Below are 19,901 nucleotides of genomic sequence, written 5' to 3'. Positions count from 1 at the left end.
CCTTCCTGCATCTGCCAGAATGTTCCTGTTTCACTGTATAAAGGAATGACAAAGGTTGTCAAATAAATGCCTGGGAAACTTCAGGATAGAAAGAAGGATGACTTTTTTTTTTTCCTTAATCCTCCTCTTCCAAATCCTTCCAAAAGACCAAACTGCTTGAAACAGAGTTTCCAGACTTTTTCAGACACAAACCAACACATAAAAATTTTAGTTGTAGGATATCTAAATTGCCAACCTTTCTAGTAACTCAAAACTGGCTCTTATAAAAGTTTTGGCAGCTACCAGCTCTGCCTACAAATCCAGGTATAGGGGAAATCCATTAAGGTATTGAGAGTAACAACTCAGCACCATGACTGTAGGACAATTCTGTCTGATAGTAACAGCGAAGCTATAACCCATAGGCTATATACAACAGCTAAGATGAACTCCAGTAAAATTTTATGCCCTACCATAACATCATAATTTTCTTTTTGCTATATATGTCAGAGAAAAATGCTATCTAAGGCATTTGGAATTCAAAACTAGAAGCCTCAGAGATGATTTTTGAAATGTGAAGGTGTCTGATAAATTTATCAGGTGGTTCTACAATTTTTAAAAGCGATGGATACGCATTTTGTGCATATATGCAGGAAGGATTCCTCTTGCCCACCCTAAAAAAGGTTTCCCTCCTGCTAATATGCTGTTGAACACTGGCATCCCATACTTCATTTAGATAACAAGAAATAGAATACCACTACAAAATTTAGAGACTGGAGAGAAAGCAGCATTTCATTCCAGTAAGTGAAATTATCATTTTGCCTTCATCTATTATCAAAGTCAACATTTGTGATTGTGCCACTAAACAAAGATGGCTAAATTGAGCAGCACAGGTAGGAAGTGCAAGTATTTGTTATTTAGACAGATGATAATTCAAACAGGATTTACCTTATGTCATTTTTTTCCTATAATGTCCTCTAAATTGGAGACATTTCACAAAACCAGAAAAAGTAGAACCACATAAATAGGGACTGCTTTTACCTTGCTATATTTTGCTTATAAATACCAGGATATCATTAAATTCTCTATTACAAAAAATTGCTGTTAACTTATATCACAGTTGGAAAGTATAAACAAGCTTCAAAGCAAAAATATTTTGTAGGAATTTTTCTATTACTCTCTTTAATTGAAAATTTTTACCCACCACAGCACAACACAATATATTGTAGAACTCCTATTAAGCACCAACAAAATTGCTTTGCTACAGTAATACAATAGCAAATAGGATTCAAGAGAAGTAATCTAATTTTTATCTAATTCTAGTAGTTTGATTTTATCAGACCTCATTTATAGCTGGGGAAATCCAAGTCACACCATTAAAGCATTCTACTTCACAAGCCAGCATAAACTGAAGTACTTCAGATTCTTCCTTGCTATTTTGAAGATGAGAGTGAATAAAAATAATTTTAATGTATCCTGAACAAACCATTACTTTGTGTGTGCACACAAGTGTGTTCACCCACAGCCTTCAGGATTTTTGAATATACAGAACAGTTACTTCGCTCATATTTATAAGGTAATAGAAAGACCATGGTTCTTCCTGTCCTGTGGCATTCTGTGCTCTCTTGCTAGGGACATTGAATTTTTATTTGGGTTGGGTTTTTGTTGTTGGTGGTGGTTTGTTGTTGTTGCTTTTTTGTTTGTTTGTTTTTTTAATCCTAGGAATACCACTGCTGATTCACTTAGCCAGTCTTTAAAGGGGCTTCACTCTTCCTACATGATTCACTCTTCCTCACACAGACACTGTAAGTGAAACGGTCACGAATGCTGACATACTTTTTCATTGGAAAAGATGTACCTGTCTCTAACATCAGGAGAAAAATACTACGCAGAGGTTTTACTGGAGTGAGAAACTGGCGACTGAGAACTGATTACATGGGCAACAAACAACTGTTTTTGGTGCCGACCTACCTAATCCGGTTCATGGCAAACTCCTGGTTTCCCAGAACATTGGACACCAACGTATTCTCTCACACACCTGAAAGGTTCACAACAATACCTGTCATGGAACAGAAAAATGTGGCTTTTCAGGAATTGTAAGGGAACAGGAAATGTCTTTGTAGTCCAGTTTGCAAGGGCCATGAGATCTTGAGATGGGAGGCATGGAACTGTAATCATGACAATGACTACACTTTTTACATAATAGGTATAGCATCTTACAAAGGTCAGAAGTAATTTCAGTGCCCTTTAGAACTTCCAAAATCAAGATCTTTTTTCTGAAAGGTAGAAGGGGAAATAAGCCAACTTTTTGCATGAATGTTTTAAAATAAAATTGCAGCCCTTTAATCAGCAAATTTCAAGGATCTTGAAGAGGAGGATACAGGATCCATTTTATAGAAATAAGGGAGTTTGTTCATGGTGTCATAACAGGTCATATCAGATCCAGGCAAAGAACACACATTTGCCTCTACAGTACCGCATAGCATCACCTATTCAAATACAAAGTATTCTTATATGTCACAGTTGTTTTGAACTTTCAAGGAAGACTGTAAAAGCATGCTCACCATAGAACACAGTATTTTGAAACTAAGCATCAGTAATCAGCTGCAATGGATTCATTCTAGCTGGATGCCAGGCACCCACCAAACCTGCTCTACCACTTCCCTCCACAAGTGGACAGGGGAGAGAGAATATAAGGAAAAGTTCATGAGTTGAGATAAGGACAAGGAGAAATCACTCACTGAATACTGTCACAGGCAAAACACACTCAACTTGGGATATTAATTGAATTTATTACTAACAAAATCAGAGTAGGATAATGAGAAGTAAAATAAAATCTTAAAAAAAACACCTTCCCCATATCCCTTTCTCCCTCCTGGACTCTATCTCCTACCTCATAGCAATGAAGAGAGATTGGGAATGGGGGTTACTGTCAGTTCATCACTCATTCCTGCCACTGCTCAGGGGGAAGAGTCCTTCCTCTGCTCCACCATGGCATCCATCCCACAAGAAACAGCTCTCCATGAACTGCTCCAGTGTGGGTCACTTTTCCATGGGATGCAGCCTTTCAGGCACAGCCTGTTCCAACATGGGACCAACCCCACATGAAACCTGCTCTAGTGTGGGCTCCTCTCTCCATGGGTCTGCATGTCCCTGCCAGGAGCCTCCTCAGTACAGGCTTTCCATGGGCTCACAGTCCTCTCTGGGACATCAACCTGCTCTGGGTGGGTCTCCTTCATAGACTGCAGGTGGATGTCTGCTCTCCCACTGACCTCCATGGGCTGCAGGGGCACAGCTGCCTCACCACGGTCTTCACCATGGGCTGCAGGGGAATCTCAGCTCCAGCACCTGGAGCACCTCCTGACCCTCCTTCTGCACTAGCCTTGGTGTTTGCATAGCTGTTCCTCTCACATATTCTCACTTTGCTCTTCTCTGAGTGCAACTACATCTGCCCCAAAACTTTCTTTTCCTTCTTAAATATGTTATCCCAGAGGTGCTACCATGTCACTGGTGGGTTCAGCCTTGGCCAGTAGTGGGTCCACGCTGGAGCCAGCTGGCATCGGGTCTGTCGGACAGAGGGGAAGCTTCTGGCAGCTTCTCACAGAAGCGACCCCATAGCCTCCTGCTATCAAACCCTGTCCACACAAACCCAGTACATTAGGTTATCAGCTGCACGTTTTATTGCAGAAGGCAGCACCAATCTTGCATTTTGTAAATCTATCATTAATTTTTCTTTACACCACCAGAAAGAGCCTTGATGTTCTGAAATAAGTCTGACAGCACCCACCACAACCCATTGCCTTTAGAGAAAGATCTGTCAATTAGATATACATTCCAATTGTCACAGCTAAGCAATTTCTTATTTCTAAGGGATTCTGAGTGATTTTATGGTACAAGAAAAGATGGTCAATATAGCATTCAAGAAAACTTATGTTATCAATTGAGGTGTCACACAGTAATTGAAAAGATTTCATTGTCCACACGAAAAAAAAAAGAATAGTCATGGAAGGCCTTCAGTGAGACAAAGATATGTGTGTCTCAGCATGTAAAAGATTGGGTTTGTAATGACAAAATCTTTGGGTCCATATAGTCAAGTTTTTTTGCAAGTAGAACCCTAGAAGCAGCAGTGCTCAATTTAAATTGGATTTTGAGAGGGCTCTTTTTCCTGTGGCAGGCAGTCAGAAATCCTGCTGACTGTTCAATTTACAAGGAACAGATGATGTCATTTTGATAAAGCTCTCCTCTAGGTTCACATACCCAAGTGTTTAGACAAATTCAGACTTTCTGCTTTCCATGAAACATCCAAAAACATCAGGATCCCAAAGACTGAAGGGAAATAGAAAGTACAGTATTTATCAAGTTTGCATTTTAACATCAAGCTTTGTGAGCGTCTGTGTGTATAATCTGTTCTGTTCAGAAAACTACAGCATATAACAAAGTTTCTTGATTCCTATAGGTATAAAATAATATGATTAAAAATTACATCAACAGACAAAATGTTGCAAGTAAAAGCACAGTATTTATTTATCTATTCATTTATTTATTTTAAAACATGATTACATTGCTAGAACTTTATTTTAAAAGACAGACCATAATATATTCATTCAAAACTAGGTTGTTATATTTGAACTCTAATTTTTCATACACATAGTGAAAGAAATTTGTATTTAACAACTAGATATTTTTTATAGACCCTATGAAAAACATGTTTAGAAAAAACTGCCAAAATCTCTCTTAAAATATACAAAACATCCTTGCTGTGCTACAGATATCTTTCTTAAAAGCCAAAAATATTTAAGTCAATAGTTGAGTCCCCATCAAACCCTACTGAAAACAGTAGTGATATAAATATGTAAAAGCACTGTACAAAGTAAGCACAGCCTTTGTTTGCCTCAGTACTGTATATATCTGTATTTGTTTTAAAAATGTTTTATAAAAACTGTTATTATTGAACTTAGGTGCAGAAAAAAATGAGCCACTGACATTATCTCTGTTTACTAAAATGTCTCCTTTTCAGAATGTGAATCTTCAAAGGGAATTTTATGATTTATTTCAATGTGAGCAGGTGTGGTGGTTTAAAAAGCAAGCTGGTAATTAAACTTCAAATAAGCTGCTCCTCTTGCCCCCGCCCCCCTCTGGTGAGAGAGGGACAAAGGCAGAGACCACAGGTTGAGGTAACAATTTACTGAAAACAAACAGCAGTAGAATAAGAAACACACAGTAACAGCAAAAATATTAATGACAAAAGTATAGAAAAGGTGCTTTACACACAAGAGGTGTTCACTACCTTGAATTAGTTCCATGAGGCCACCAAGACAAAGGCAAGGTGGTGCATGCTCTCCACAGGTAGCACCACATGGCCCCCTGGGAGAAAGACAAGGTGGTGGATACTCTCCACAGCCAGCATTCCCCATCCCTGAGCCCAAGAAAACAAAAACACTATGACAAAAGCCAGATCGTCTGTGCTGCACCCCACTGGCCGCTTCCAGAGTGCTCTGCAGGTTCAATTCTGCGTGGTGCCACCACTCCGGAATTGCATCTTGGCTGCAAGCACAGCCACATCGTGGCTATGTTCACTGCTTTTCAGAGTCCACAGTGCTGGCCCAGCAGCTTCCCCAGGAAAGAAATGTAATGAAAACAGCATGCTTCCTGTGTGTGTGCCTTTTGTTCTTCCCTCTGAAGCCACGCCTCCCAGAGATGAAGTGAGTGGTATAGAACAGCAATTTAGCCACGCCCACACTGCTCTAGGCATTATCCCCCCGCAAAAAACCTAGGACAGCAGGACTGAAACGTTTCTTTAGTACATCCCTTCATAATCTCTCTTGGGTTTCCCCTCTAGTTCTATAACGCAAAACATTACAAAATCTTTAATACATTAACCAAAGAAATCAGAACCCAAATACTTCAGTTTATGAGGATGGGGTATAGACTGGTTCGTTGTAAAACAGAGTGTTCAATTAAACAAAAAACAATTCCAAATAATGCTGCATGCTTTTTAATCAACCTCCTCTCTCTTCATCTGCTGCCTTTATAGCCCCTTCTGGCATTTCTTCTGGAATGAGCTTTTCAAGAATGTGCGGTATCCCGGATCATCCACATATTCATTCTTAAAGCGAGAACTCAATACTCTCTGCCTCTTCTTCTCTCCCAAGATAATATCTGATCCATTAAATGTGTCTTCAAATCTCATGACAGAGGCTGTAGACTAAAACCAGACATTAATTACACATATGTATAAATATGTATACATATTTCTGTATTTTGCATGTACCATTCATTATTTAATTCCCTGGGTCTACAGTGTTCCTTAGAAAAACGTCACTAACACCACTTGGTAGTTTCGGCTTTTATCCAGAAACCACACAATCCCTCTAATTCTGGGAGAAAAAAAAGCCCAGCAACATGGAAGTGAAGCAACTGTCAGGCAGGTTTGATCCTAGTGGTATCAAGCATTATTCACCACTTTGTGTGATTCAGAAGTGTTTTAAATGCAAGGTACTACAGCATGGGCCCCTGAAAAGAGACCTGCACACTGCCTAATTTGCAAAGAACCACAGTCATTTGCCAGCAAACTTAAAACAGTTGGGAATCCACTTTAACACAGCAGTGGGACACCAAACAGCAAGCCATTTGGGAAGAACCAAAGGTAGAATATTTTGGACAACTTTCACTGCTGGAGTAACGGAAAAATTCCAAAGATTAGGAAAAGCATCATTTAGAAGGAACTGGCATAATTTCTTTCAATAGGCAGTGCCATAAGTTGTCTTTAACTTCCACTATGTTCAGCATGAGGAGGGGAAGGAGGTGTTGGGAATACCTGGAAGACTAACCTACATATTTCTAGAACTGGGGGCACTAGTAGAAAATCGTGCAAAGTAGCAGAAAATCACTAGCAGAAAACCAAAAAATGCACTAGCAGAAAATCATGCAAAGAAAATCATGCACTGGCTGTGGTGTGTTTTATTCAGATGACCAAATTTAATGTTTTCAACCTATAGCTAACTCCCCAATGAAATTACTGGCGTCAAATAAATAAATTAAAAAATAAATATTGAGTTGTAAAAAATACATTTAAAAACCAATAGCTTAAACCCAATTATTATTATTCTGCACGAAATGCAACAGTTTGTATTCTATAGAGCATGCAGTTAATTAGAGTTGCTTCTTCCATGTAGTCTCTAAAACAAAAAAAAAGGCAATGGCATACTTTCCGAGTATAATGAAAAACCCCATTAAATAAAACCAGATGGTTCATCTAACATTTTTCAAGACATCTATCTTAACCCTAGACAGTCAGAACACTGAAAGATTTCTGCATTTATCCCAAATTCATCAACAAAAAGGTTTCTTAATCAAGAATATCTGACCACTGCATTTTGCATTAGAGAGAACTGCCCTAAGGTAAAAGCAGTCACCTCCTCTGATAAGTGTATGGAAGAATTTTCCTTTTTCAACCTGTAAGTGTCATGATCTTCATGAACCTCAACACTTTTCTACAGGACATACATACATAAAAATGGTTAGGTGGTGTATGTGGTTTGAAACTGCAGGAGACTTTAAAAAGCAGCAAAGATTTTGTTTTAAACCAAAGACTAGTAAAATGTTGATGAGTCCTGCCAGTGACAATAATGAGTTCTGATCAGTCACATTGTTTCTTACATGAAGTTAATTGCATTTTTATTAAATTCAAGGCTTTTAAAATCGCAAAGGTCTGAGAAGCTGGAAAGTTTTTTAAAAATTATAGATGCTATAAGGCTACTGAAAGAACAGAATGTCTGTCAGTTCAAATGTTTACTAACTTCATCATTCATGGTCTGACAGATGATCAAACATGATGTCCCTTTTAGGATAAAAGAATTATGTTTGACAACCATATTTGCCTGCACTGGAAGAACAACTAACCATTCTCACTAGCAAATGGGCACATCTCCTAATTGTGCTGATTTAGCCACTCTTATTAATATAGGCTTCACAAAACACTTGTCCAGCTTAAACTGAAAATCCAAAATAAATCCAAGGATAGTGTTATTGGCATTTTAAGCATATATATACTATAAAGTTACTATCAGCAAATACTCACAAAACGCGCTTTTACTCTCTTAGGAAGCTCTTCATCTAGTGTATATATTTCTTCTCTCTTCATTACTATTTGAGAACCATCTTCAAACTCAACCTAATTGAAAAAATGGGTATTTAAAAATAAAATCATAATTTAAATCTTGTAGGAAGTTTCTGGAAATGTCTCCAGATAAAAACACATATGTAAACAGAGAAGACCTATACAAAAATATTTTACTATCTATTTTAGGATAGTAAAATTAGGTTAAAACCTAAAAAACATAATTTCTTAGGAAATGCAATACATTCTTAAAAATACATTCAAAATAATATCTAAGCAAAGAGTCTTCAAAATCAGCACTGACACAAATACAATAAAGTAAAATTTGTTAGATTAGGAATGCTGAACACTAACAAGACAGGCAGGAATGACATATTAAAATGTCTTCATGTTATTTTTATTTGCCTCTAATTCTTTACTTGCTTCTAATAAATAAAAAATTAATTTTAACATCCTGTGATTCAAGGTTGAGGAAGACCATGTCAAAAGAAAGTGTGAGTGACAACTCAGGAAATACCAGTTAACAGAATTTTATTCAATCTGATGGAATTTCTTCTAAATGCTCTGTTGAGAAGATGAAAAACTTTATCATGCTTAGGTTTAGATTTAATCCAATATGAACCCCGTTAGCAGAAAATGAGAAAGGAAATGTAACTAGGTGTGGGGAATGTTAAAATGCTGAGGCTTTGAAGCATTTAAGCTTTTTCAGTAGCTGCTGATTTTTTTTCTATTTTAATACTTAATCTAACAATTGTGAATTTCAGCTATTATCTGTGACTGCAGTTTTAGCTCCCGTAGAAACGGCACTTTAAAGTTTGATATAAAATTAGAAGTCCCATTCCCTACCTTTCCTTGACTTTATGAGACCATGTGAATGTTAACAGAACATTTGACTAGAAGAATAAGTCCAAATACAAACATAAGAGAACAATGACTTACCAAAAGTATTATTACAGATTAAAATGAAAAATCATGCATTTGATCTTGTAAATGGACTGGGGTTGCAGTTTAAAATTAAAAGCTTGCCATATGACTGGATATGTCAGATTAATAATGAACAGCTGAAAAATCAGATATAATATATCCATTCTCAAAAGCCAGGATACACACTATGATCTATTAGCTTCTTTAAAAGCAATTTCTTTTACTGCAACCAACAGGGATGCACAAATCTGGTATGCATTTAAAATGCACAGAGTACAACGATGGATAACAAAGTCACAGAAGTCATCCTTGCTCCTCTCTGTTCCTGTTACTAACCTCACAGCCCTAGTCTGTCAGCAGTATGTTATAGAAACTTAAAGGTCAATTTGCCTTAAGCTTGTTTAATAAAATGATGGCAGTTCAGGTATTTTTCACCAGGATGCAGGAAGTCTTTCTGCTATTCCTGCTCCTTTCCTGCACAATACATGTGGTAGTATGTTTTCGCATAATACAGTTGGTGATAATGATTTTTGCATCACTGGTGGAAGAACTGGGTAGGAAATGAACTCTGCCACTCCATGCGATCATAAAAGCCACTGCCGGATGGTCAAACTATTTGTTTTCACTCGTAGCATGCAGTAGGATGAAACTGTTTCATACCAGAGAATCTGTCATGTTTGCAGTATGAAATATATTGGACATTTATAATGAAGAGTAACTGGAAGTTCTTCAGCTTTAATTCAGCATATTACACTGGATATAACTTGCCTACCCTTGACAGCAAACACAACAAGAGCTTCTCTAAGACTTTCAATAGCATAATGATTCATGCAAACTATAAACCCACCATCTCTAATAGCTCCAATTTAATTCAGTTGCAGATCCTTCATTTCAAACCATCAATTTTATCATGCAAGTTATTTTATTTGGATTTCTGCTGCTGTACTGTGCCTCTGTAGTATGTTATTCTCTCTCTGAGATTTCATTTTATTAGAACATCATAAATTAAAGGCAGATTTGAAACTGTTAGAAAGCAATTAATGGAGTGAATGGATAATTTAATAATCTCAAATGAAACTCAAACCTAATTGTGAACCTCAATATCAGAAATTATCACAAAATCAATTTAGAACACATTAACAACTTCAACTGAACACCTGCTTAGGGACTGTGTAGATTCCGGCTGGCAAATGTCAAATTTGATGACACAAATTGTGGTGCACTGTGTCATAACTCCTGCATGTTTAAGTACTGGCACATTTGGTAAAAATATTTCACAAACATCAGGAAAATTCACAGATTTATCCAGGTTTGCCTTATTAGATCTAAGAGATCACACAAAAGGCTCAGTAAGAGTCTGCAACAGAGATCACACCAGAAGAAAACTGGAGTATGCATAGGTTCTGGGAGCTCTCAGACAGACTGTAGAAAGACCAAAGGAAGAACAACTAACACGTCTTGGTTAACCTTGCACCCTCCATGTCATAGAGTTTCTGTAACCTGTGGCCATGTGGCAGTCTCCTCTCCATCCTGCAGACTGAAAAGTTTGATTGTCTCCACAGTCCTATGTGTTGCAACCTGGACTGCCTCTAACCTTTAAACTTTGTCATTTCCCCATGACAAAGTTTAAACTTTAAACTTTGTCAACAACCCCCATGATAGGGGTTGTTACAAGGCAATTTACAGTAATCTCGCATGTCTGTTATACTGAGGAACTCTAAATCTTGCTGAACCTCCACATGCTTATCCATTTTCTTTAAACAAAACTGATTTCATTATGTTGTTCAAGAGGTCTAAAATAAGACAGAGAAACTGTTTGATTATGTCATATTCCTTCAAATATGGAAGATAACATTCATCTAATCTACCTCACAGTATTCTTCAGAGGACTAATTGTTCATAAGATTAAATGACTTGAAGATTAATGTTGTTATAGAACCATAATATTCATATTTTATAAAGAACTTTCTACCTTCACAACATAATACAGCTGCTAAATACAAGGGAAGAGCTAAGATTCAGATACTAGCTCAAGGGATTAGGCATTTGAGGACTCAAGTTCAATTGCAAGTCACTGGGAAAGTGAGAAGGTCAATGCAGCAAGTCATTTAGCTTCCCTGTGCTTTAATTTATCTACAGATGTAATAGTAAATTTGCCATTTTGGTACAGTAATGTGAAGCCCTTTGATGAAAAGAGTTACATAAGTGAAAATTATTACATATATATATAAATGAAATGTATCTAGATTCTCATTCTTTCAGAAGTGCTATTATTATTGTGATTGTTTTATTGCAGTTTCTATCATTCACTTGGATAACCCAAAGCTGCTGACTGATTTTTCTCAAAGGCAAGCACATAAAAAAACAATTATCGTGACTCTGAAATCAGAAGTCAGCTTTTTAGTCTTGCCTTCAGTGTTCAGTTCCCTTTTGCCTTTGCTGAGGATATAATGCTCCTTAGATTAATTAGTTCATAAGTGTCTCAGACAAAGAAGTCTGCTCTTCTTTTTACTGTCCTTCCTTCTGTCCTCTTCTGAAATGGTTCATTGTAGGCACATACCAATATTTAATTTTATATCATTAATCATATAGTTACCTGACATAAAAGTAAATAACCTGCAGAAAATAACAAATGTTATGTTTCAATCTTAAAGTTCCATGTGTTCACCCAATTTCTTATTAAACAAGTAATTTTCTTGATTTTGTAAGAACAAGTGAAACCTCAACTCCCAAAGAGTGCACAGCATTACCTACGGCGCTAGACAGTTTTTTATACTAATTTAAATTCATAAAAAGTTACAATAAGAATCCAAACTTCAGCCTTCTGCGTCTTTGAAGGTGTGACTGGCCGCTCCAGTGCTAGAGCCAAACGAGCAATTTACAATAAAGACATCTGAAAAGCAAGTGTATGGCAATAAAAATACATACTCACCTGATACATATAAACTACGTTTGTTCCCAGATACTTCGCACCGTACAGTTTTCCATCAGGCCATTTCACTTGGACAACCTCTCCCTCTGCAGGTGGACCCAGCCTTAGGCAATCTCTGCTCTATTTACAAAGAAGGATGGATTCTCAAATCAGTGAGTGAACCACTGCACTGAAATTAGCAGTAAACTGCTTTTTACAACTTGGTAATTGGAGGAGATTTATTACCATGTGTGTTTCAAGTTTTATAATCCTACTAATGGGCTAATGCTAATGTTAGCCTTCATGAAAATGAAATACTGACCAAAGAAACACTCTCTTTTCAGCTTGATGCTGCATTGGCAAGGCAACATGTGCATAAATCAGATAGCTACCAGCAACTGTGATACACTTCTACTGAAATTAATTTCTAACACACATTGAAAAGAAAAATCACCAAAGTGCCTTTGCATATGTGCAACACTTTCTCTTTTACATATTCAAGTAACTCATGTTTCGTTAACCACAGCACATTTTTGTTAGACCTTAACTCTGCTGACCAAAACATACATGGATCAAACCATAAATGGTGAGAATGCCAATGAGTTCTTTGCTTAGCTGAAGGAGAAACACTGAAAGAATCCAAATGCTTACAAAGAAAAAAATTTGGTGGAAATTTTTTTTCCCATAAGATATGAAGTTTTTTTTTCTGGTGTTTTGGCCAAATTTTATGCCTCACTTGCTCAGCCTGTCAGAGCACCAGTAGCTGCACCAAGTTCTTGTAATGGTTTCTTTTGACCCATTGTGTCTCAGTATGACCTAAGTGACTCATTTTCAGAGCACAGTGACCAGACACCCATAAGAGCAGTTGTTCACTTGAGGAAACAAAGGATCAGAAAAGGATTGTGTCATATCTGGACTCACCAATTCTTTGGAAGTTATCTCTGTCAAACACTGACCCCAACAAAGGCATCTCTACTTCACAGTGACTACATCATAAGGCTAGCCATGTAAATCAGTGCTAATTTAATGATATTCTCCTAAGTGTGAGAGGACTAACTCAGGGACCATGTTATCTGAATTAACTGATAAGAGGTCTAGCTGGGAAAAGACAAGGACTCAGGTTTAAGGACTCAGTGACAAGGTCCTGCAGATCTGGCATTATCTCGCATTGCTACAATACTATTACTATTTTCTTAGATTTACGTAGAATAACTTACAAAAATATTTGTATTTTGAGTTCAACAGTTCACTTCCAACAGAGGCTAATAATTGTCATGACAAAGAACTTAAAATGTGGGAGCAAAAATGTACCACAGTGATTCTTATTGGGACATTACTTTGTTATATCATTCTAGCCAAATCCAGCTTTTATAAATGGATTTTAATCACATGTACTTTAATCCATGAACTTGTTTCAACACAGGATAAAAGAGACTAAAGCTGGATTTGCACAGAAACACACTTTCCTGCATGTCAGTACAGTCTCTGTCCCCCTTCAGGTGCTATGCAAAGGGGACAGCTTTAACGTATGCCCTCTGTGTCTGCCTGACAGAGGTTGCTGTGACAAACACAGAGAGATATATTCTTTCAACTTCAGCATACATTTTGAGTAGTAGATGGCATTACTGTATTGCCTTTCCCAGTATTTCTAGGAGAGGCAGGGGGAGAGGGAAAGGATGGCTGCTGCAGTAGAATAATTATGACTTCACAAGGGACAGGGATTGCTAAATTGCTGTGACAATAAATTAAATGAGGCTGTATTTTTAATGCTCTCTTCTCAGTGATGACTATCAAAATGGTTACTGTCACTGTGATACTTCTTCCACTATCTGTTTCTTACAAACGTGCAAAAAAGGGTATTGGCTAAGTGTCTTGAAACTAACTTTTAACATGCATCACGGAATAGAGAAAATTTCCTGAAAACAAACAATCTATCAACAATGTCAAGCCTAATATTAATTTTCCAAGAACAAAAGCCCAGCATGAATTGCTCCCTTTGCACCTTGCACAAGAAAAAAAACCTCACAGCCTCTCTAGGATAGCTAATGGAATTGCTCATATGGAAAATTAGAGTTCTCATGCAAATAACTAGACAAATAACAATCCCATTCTTCATGTATCATCGCAATGTCTTAGTCTAAGAAACAATGTTTGGGAAATTCATACTAGTTTTTGTTGATTTCTACCAGAGCTCCTACCTTTTATTTTCACAGGATTATAATAATTTCAGATTCTTTTTTTACTGCACAAATAATTCTTACAATTTTCTTCTTGGGAATAATTAGACACATTTCTTAGACTGAGGAAATTGCAAAAACTCAGCCTCAGTTTTCTCAATCATATAATGAAAAGTCAGACAGTAGAATATGGCAATCCTTCAAACATTACGGTACACCAGCTGTAAATAACATATAGTGTAGGTTCAATGTACATTCAGCTTATAAACCATGTACATTTCCTGTACATACATACTGTATTTTCTTCTTCACAGAAATGGACAAAATCATGCCCATCTGTACTGAAAATCCTATTAAGTGCCCAGTTTCACATTCTCACTGTTACACAGCTCAGAGCCCACCTTCAACCATGACTAGCTATCTTTAACAATGAACACTTCAAGGCCTCCCTGGGCAATTAGTCTGGCATTCATCAACCCTCATTGTAAAAATGTCTTTTCTTAAATGAAGAAAAATTCTGTGTTGAAGAATTTCCTGTATTTCAGTTGGCACTTGTTGTCTTTCATCCTGTCACTCTGCATCACCCAGAAGTGTGTGGTTTCATTCTTCTTACTTCCCCCATCCCATATTCACACACTTGGATAAGATTCTTCTCAGTCTACTGTTCTCTAGGCTGAACAGTTGCAGCTGTCAGCCCCCTCATGAGAGATACTCCAGTTCCTCCATCACTTTCATATCCTTTTACTCTATTTGCTCCTCTTTGTCCACATCCTTCTTGTACAGGTGAGCCCACAACTAGACATGTTATTGCAGATACAGTCTCATCAATATTACATTTACAGTCATTCAAAAAGATACTTTATGAGCAAAAACCTGAAAATAATACTTGTGAAAGTTTTCTTGTTTAATAAAGGTGGTACTTTCTGGGTCTAGAAACATTTATTTTGGGATTCATTTTATGCACTAAACTAAGGTAGTGAACAATCTACTCGCAGCAGATGTTAGAAAAATATGCTGAAATACCGGGTTTGTCTTCTATGCTGTCTTCTATGCTTCTATGCTGTCGCTCAGGAATTCACATGTACAGCACTGCAGATAAAGAAGACATTTCTTCTGTTTTTCTTCTGATATTCCCTTGTTTTTACCAGAGAGGTTGATATGGTTCATTTAGGCTGGACAGAGAATTTGCAAATAACAAATCCAGTTGCAAAGGCAGGATGCTGATGATTGACACAGACTAGAAAAAACTATGGAGCCACACTAGGAAAATAAAATAAAGTCTGCATCTGAAGCATGAACTCAAATCCAGGAACTTGAAATGTTGCATAATTCCCATAATTTGAACATAGCCATTGACACATGAAGAAAATGTCCTAATTTTTAAAAAGTCTAAACAAGTTAAGTTCAACTGCTTTCTAAATCAAGGCTAAAAAGTATAGATATTCTGGTCTAATTCATATTCTGGTTTTATGAACTACTGAGACTACTCTCCCAAGCTGTGAGAAACTGATGCACCTTGGATACCTATGATTTTATTTTGACAATGTTTTGCTTGACTATGAAGTTATTAATTCAGCTATTTCAAATTCAACAGTTATTTTTAAAGTTGTAAGAATGTAAGAGACTTCAACTTGTCTGAGATTTGATCCAAATGAGCCACAATAAAAACAAATATCTACCCCATAACCTCTAGATGAGGCTGGGGGAGCGAAGCTCCTCCTACTGTACGTGAAGTGCAGGTTTGTGTCCACTTAGAATCATAAAATCAGATGGGTTGGAAAGGACCTCTGAGACCATCAAGTCCAACTCTTGATCCACTACCACCACAGTTACTAGACTATGGCACTAAGTGCCACATCCAGTTTCTTCTTAAATACCTCCAGGGACAGAGAATCCACCACCTCCCTGGGCAACCCATTCCAGTGCCTGATTACTCTCTTTGTAAAGAATTTCTTCCTAACACCTAAGCTAAACCTCCCCTGGCAGAGCTTGAAACCGCGCCCTCTTGTCTTACTGATAGTTCTCTGGGAAAAGAGACCAACAACCTCTTGTCAGGTAGTTGGAGAGAGTGATGAGGTCTCCTCTGAGCCTCCTCTTCTCCAGGCTAAACAACCCCAGCTCCCTCAGTCTCTCCTCATAGGACTTGTGCTCAAGTCCCTTCACCAAACTCGTTGCTTTTCTCAGGACCTGCTCCAGGACCTCAATATCCTTCCTGAACTGAGGGGCCCAGAACTGGACACAGCACTCCAGGTGTGGCCTCACCAGCGCTGAGTACAGGGGAAGAATCACTTCCCTGCTCCTGCTGGCCATACCATTCCTGATCCAGGCCAGGATGCCATTGGTCTTCTTGGTCACCTGGGCACACTGCTGGCTCATGTTCGGCTTCCTGTTGATCCAAACACTTGATGAAACTGAATAGGTACAAGAATATAGGGCCTGATGAGATGCAACCCAAGGTCCTGAAGGAACTGGCTGGTACTTTTGCCAAACCACCCTCTGTCATATTTGAAAATTCACAGCAGTCAGACAAAGTTCCTAGTGACTGGGAAAAGGGAAACATTACACCTATTTTTAAAATGAGGAGAAACTAGAGACAGAAAAATACAGGCCTGTGAGCCTCATTTCTGTGCCCCAGAATATCATGGAGCAGATCCTCATTGAAGAAATGTCATGGCAAGGAGGTGATCCAAGACAGTCAGCATGGTTTTGCTACGGGGCAAATCATGCCTGACCAATCTAGTGGCCTTCTGTGATGGTGTGCTGGTTCTGGCCAGGACGGGGTCAATTTTTGCAGTAGCCAGGAGGAGGAATTGCTAGGGCCCAGAGGTTATTCTATACCACCCCATGGGGGCAGAGGAAAGAAGGGAAGGGGGACCAGGAAGGAGTGGTTTTGTGTGAATTATTTCTTTTCTTGTACTCTCTGTCATTAGCATTATTACTGTTACTCTGTCTTGGGACTGGTGCTCTTTAATATCTTTATCAACAACATAAACACTGCACCCTCAATAAGTTTGCAGATGAAACCAAGCTGAGAGGTGCAGCAGACACAACAGAACAAGATGCAAGAAGGACCTTGATAGACTTGAGAAATGGGCCCATGAGAACCTCATGAAGTTCCACAAGGCCAAGTGCAAGATGCTGCATCTAGACTGGGGCAATCCCAGACATGAGTGCAGACTGAGAGAAAAGCTAATTTTGAGCAGCCCTGCAGAGAAGGACTCACGGATAAAAAGCTGGACATGAGCCAACAATGTGCGTTCACAGTCCAACAGGTCAACCATATCCTGGGCTGCATCAAAAGAGGAGTGGTCAGCAGAAGGAGAGAGGTGATTCCGTCCCTCTGCTCTATCCTTGTGAGACACCACCAGAGTAATGTGTCCAACTCTGGGGCCCCCAGCAGAGGAAATACGTGAGTCTATTGGAGTGGTTCCAGAGGAAGATCACAAAGATGATCATCTTTGTGACAGGAGGGGGCTGGAGACCCCTCCTGTGAAGTAAGGCTGAGACACTTGGGGCTGTTCAGCCTGAAGTAGAGAAAGCTTGGGGGAGACCTTATAACAGCCTTGCAGCACCTAAAGGAAACCGATAAAAAAGTGAGTGAGCAACCTTTTCCAGGAGCAGATAGTGATAGGATAAAGGGGAATACTTTTAAACTCTAAAAGAGTAGGGTATTAGATTAGATGTTAGGATGTTGCGGATGCTCAGTCCCTGGAATTGTTCAAGGCCAGGCTGGATGGGGCTTTGAGCAACCTGGTCTAGTGCGCGGCATTCCTGCCCATGGTAGTGGAGGTGGAACTAGATGGTCTTTAAACTCCCCTTCAACACAGTCCATTCTCTGATTCTGTGTTTATTACTGAATTCAGAGGAAAGAGAAAATGCTGTGGTGCAATCCTTGAAGTCAACAGTGATAAACTGGCTCATATCTTCAGGAAGTGGCTAAAAGAAGTCTGCAAGTTAAATCAATAGTATAAAGGATACAGTAGGCTTTCATGTCAAAATTATAGTGGAAAGATGTGAAATTATTCTGTGACTACAAATATCAGCCAATGTTAATTTACAGAGTCTCTGGTCTGACAGAAAGCTAGACAGAGAGGAGATCTTAGAAAAGAAAATATTCCATATGCACAAAATCCTCACTACTGCATTCCTCCTGACTCTAGGAGCAGGAAAAGTTTTAGCTTGTACACTGTTCTGCCTTTCAACAGTTAGCTTACAGCTCAATGTTTGATCTTTATGGAGCTTAAATGGAATCACATCCTTCCAAATCTGATTCAGTCTTTGGTGAAGGTAGAACATGATTGGTGAAGAAGGGATCAATTAACTCCTTTAACTTAAAAGTATTGTTCATAAACAGTAATATTTTATTTCATAGCACAGCAATAACATTGGTCATTGCATCTCAAGAACTTGTTCAGAAATAGGAAAATGTGGCCCATATGGCATCTTTTAGAGGAGGTATAAAGCCTACAGTAGACAAATGTTTAAAATTGCTGCAGAAAACAATCATATTCAAATAGAAAAACACCAATACTTGTCTATTCAAATCAGGAGTCAACTCCATCAGATCACCTGACTCTTGCCAAGTTTTGATGATGTGATCTACCCTGACTCAATAGAAGACAGAAGAGTTGAGATGATGAAGATGCCCAGTTCTATCTTGCAATTGATAACCTTGACTATTATGCTTGTTTTATAAGCTGCTTTTGCCTCGCTCTCATGCTCTTGCATGATCATTCTGTAGAACTCCTCTGATTAGGATGAAGAAAATCAATACTCATTTTGATCAGATCAGAATATTTTCTGTGGGGGATTAGTAAATGCAGTTCTCACTTCTGTGCTCCTACAGTGGGCTTACTATGGTGGAGAAGGGTAAATCATTGTAAGGTTAAAGACATTCACAATCCATAAGCAGCAAGTGTGAAGACCTTTCTCTAAAGCTGCAAACAATACAATAAAGAATTGAGACTTCTTTTCCCATGTATAAAAAGATAAGGCAAACAACTTGGAAAGGTGTTGAAGAAAAATAAACCTATGGCATACAGTATTAAATGGGAATATTCTCTACAAGTGGTTACCTCTTGAAGATCACTCATTTTCACCACTAAACCATCTGAATAAGTAGAAATTTTTCTCTTATAGCACTGTTTACAAACCTGAGGTTTACATTCATCAACTGGTATAATTATAGTAAATTTTCAGACAGGAAGAGTAGCCTCTGCCTTTTCTGAACAATTTCATTCTCTTGAAATTTGTTAAATAATTTTCAAATCTACCATACTCATAACAATCTTCCACCCATTTCCATGGGGATGACTCTACAAAATTCACAACACAGAGTATTTAGTTGTCATCAAACATTAACCAAGAGAGCAAACATAATCAGGGCGGCACCTTTTTTTGAGGCGTGTGTCTTAACTGCCTAATCCCAGGAACAACCTCAGGAGTTCTCATTTTATTTTCCTCAACACTAATATAATTGTTTATCTGTTTAACTGGCAGACACAGCCCTGAGCTTTGTTATTTTTCAAATCACTCTGTTTTAGAACAGTATTCAAAATAAATTATTTTTGATTTTTTGGTTGTTTGGTTGTTTTTTAAAATTGTATTAAAATTACAGTATTTTCCTCTACAAGTTTCTGCATCTCCTTGACACTCCTGGGTTTTGTTTCCTGATTTGGTTTGTTTCCAAAACAAAGCACAAAATGCCTCAATGTGTATTCAAATTCTTTTCAAATACCATTGATGGTATAATTGACATAAACAATAGAGGTCTAAAGTGGATAAGCCTGGCTCT

The 19,901-nt window shown here is 38.1% G+C and overlaps 1 protein-coding gene across 3 annotated transcripts in view; it reads right to left on the bottom strand.

The window, feature by feature from the left end:
- Positions 1 to 4,537: 4,537 nt before the first annotated feature.
- Positions 4,538 to 19,901, bottom strand: part of KDM4C (lysine demethylase 4C) — a 260,992-nt gene continuing 245,628 nt past the window's right edge. For all 3 annotated transcript variants that reach the window (XM_050328708.1, XM_050328710.1, XM_050328709.1), the window contains 3 exons: positions 11,952 to 12,071; positions 8,057 to 8,149; positions 4,538 to 6,181 (listed from right to left, as the gene is read on the bottom strand). In XM_050328708.1, the coding sequence (XP_050184665.1) occupies positions 6,005 to 6,181; positions 8,057 to 8,149; positions 11,952 to 12,071 (390 nt within the window). In that variant the 3' untranslated portion in view covers positions 4,538 to 6,004. The remainder of the gene's footprint in view (positions 6,182 to 8,056; positions 8,150 to 11,951; positions 12,072 to 19,901) is intronic.

The sequence above is a fragment of the Myiozetetes cayanensis genome, unplaced genomic scaffold (assembly GCF_022539395.1).
Source record: "Myiozetetes cayanensis isolate MyiCay16 unplaced genomic scaffold, myiCay2020 scf4, whole genome shotgun sequence".
NCBI classification, from domain to species: Eukaryota; Metazoa; Chordata; class Aves; order Passeriformes; family Tyrannidae; genus Myiozetetes; species Myiozetetes cayanensis.
Note: the sequence above shows the minus strand (reverse complement) of the source record. Positions and strands in the feature narration are given on the sequence as shown.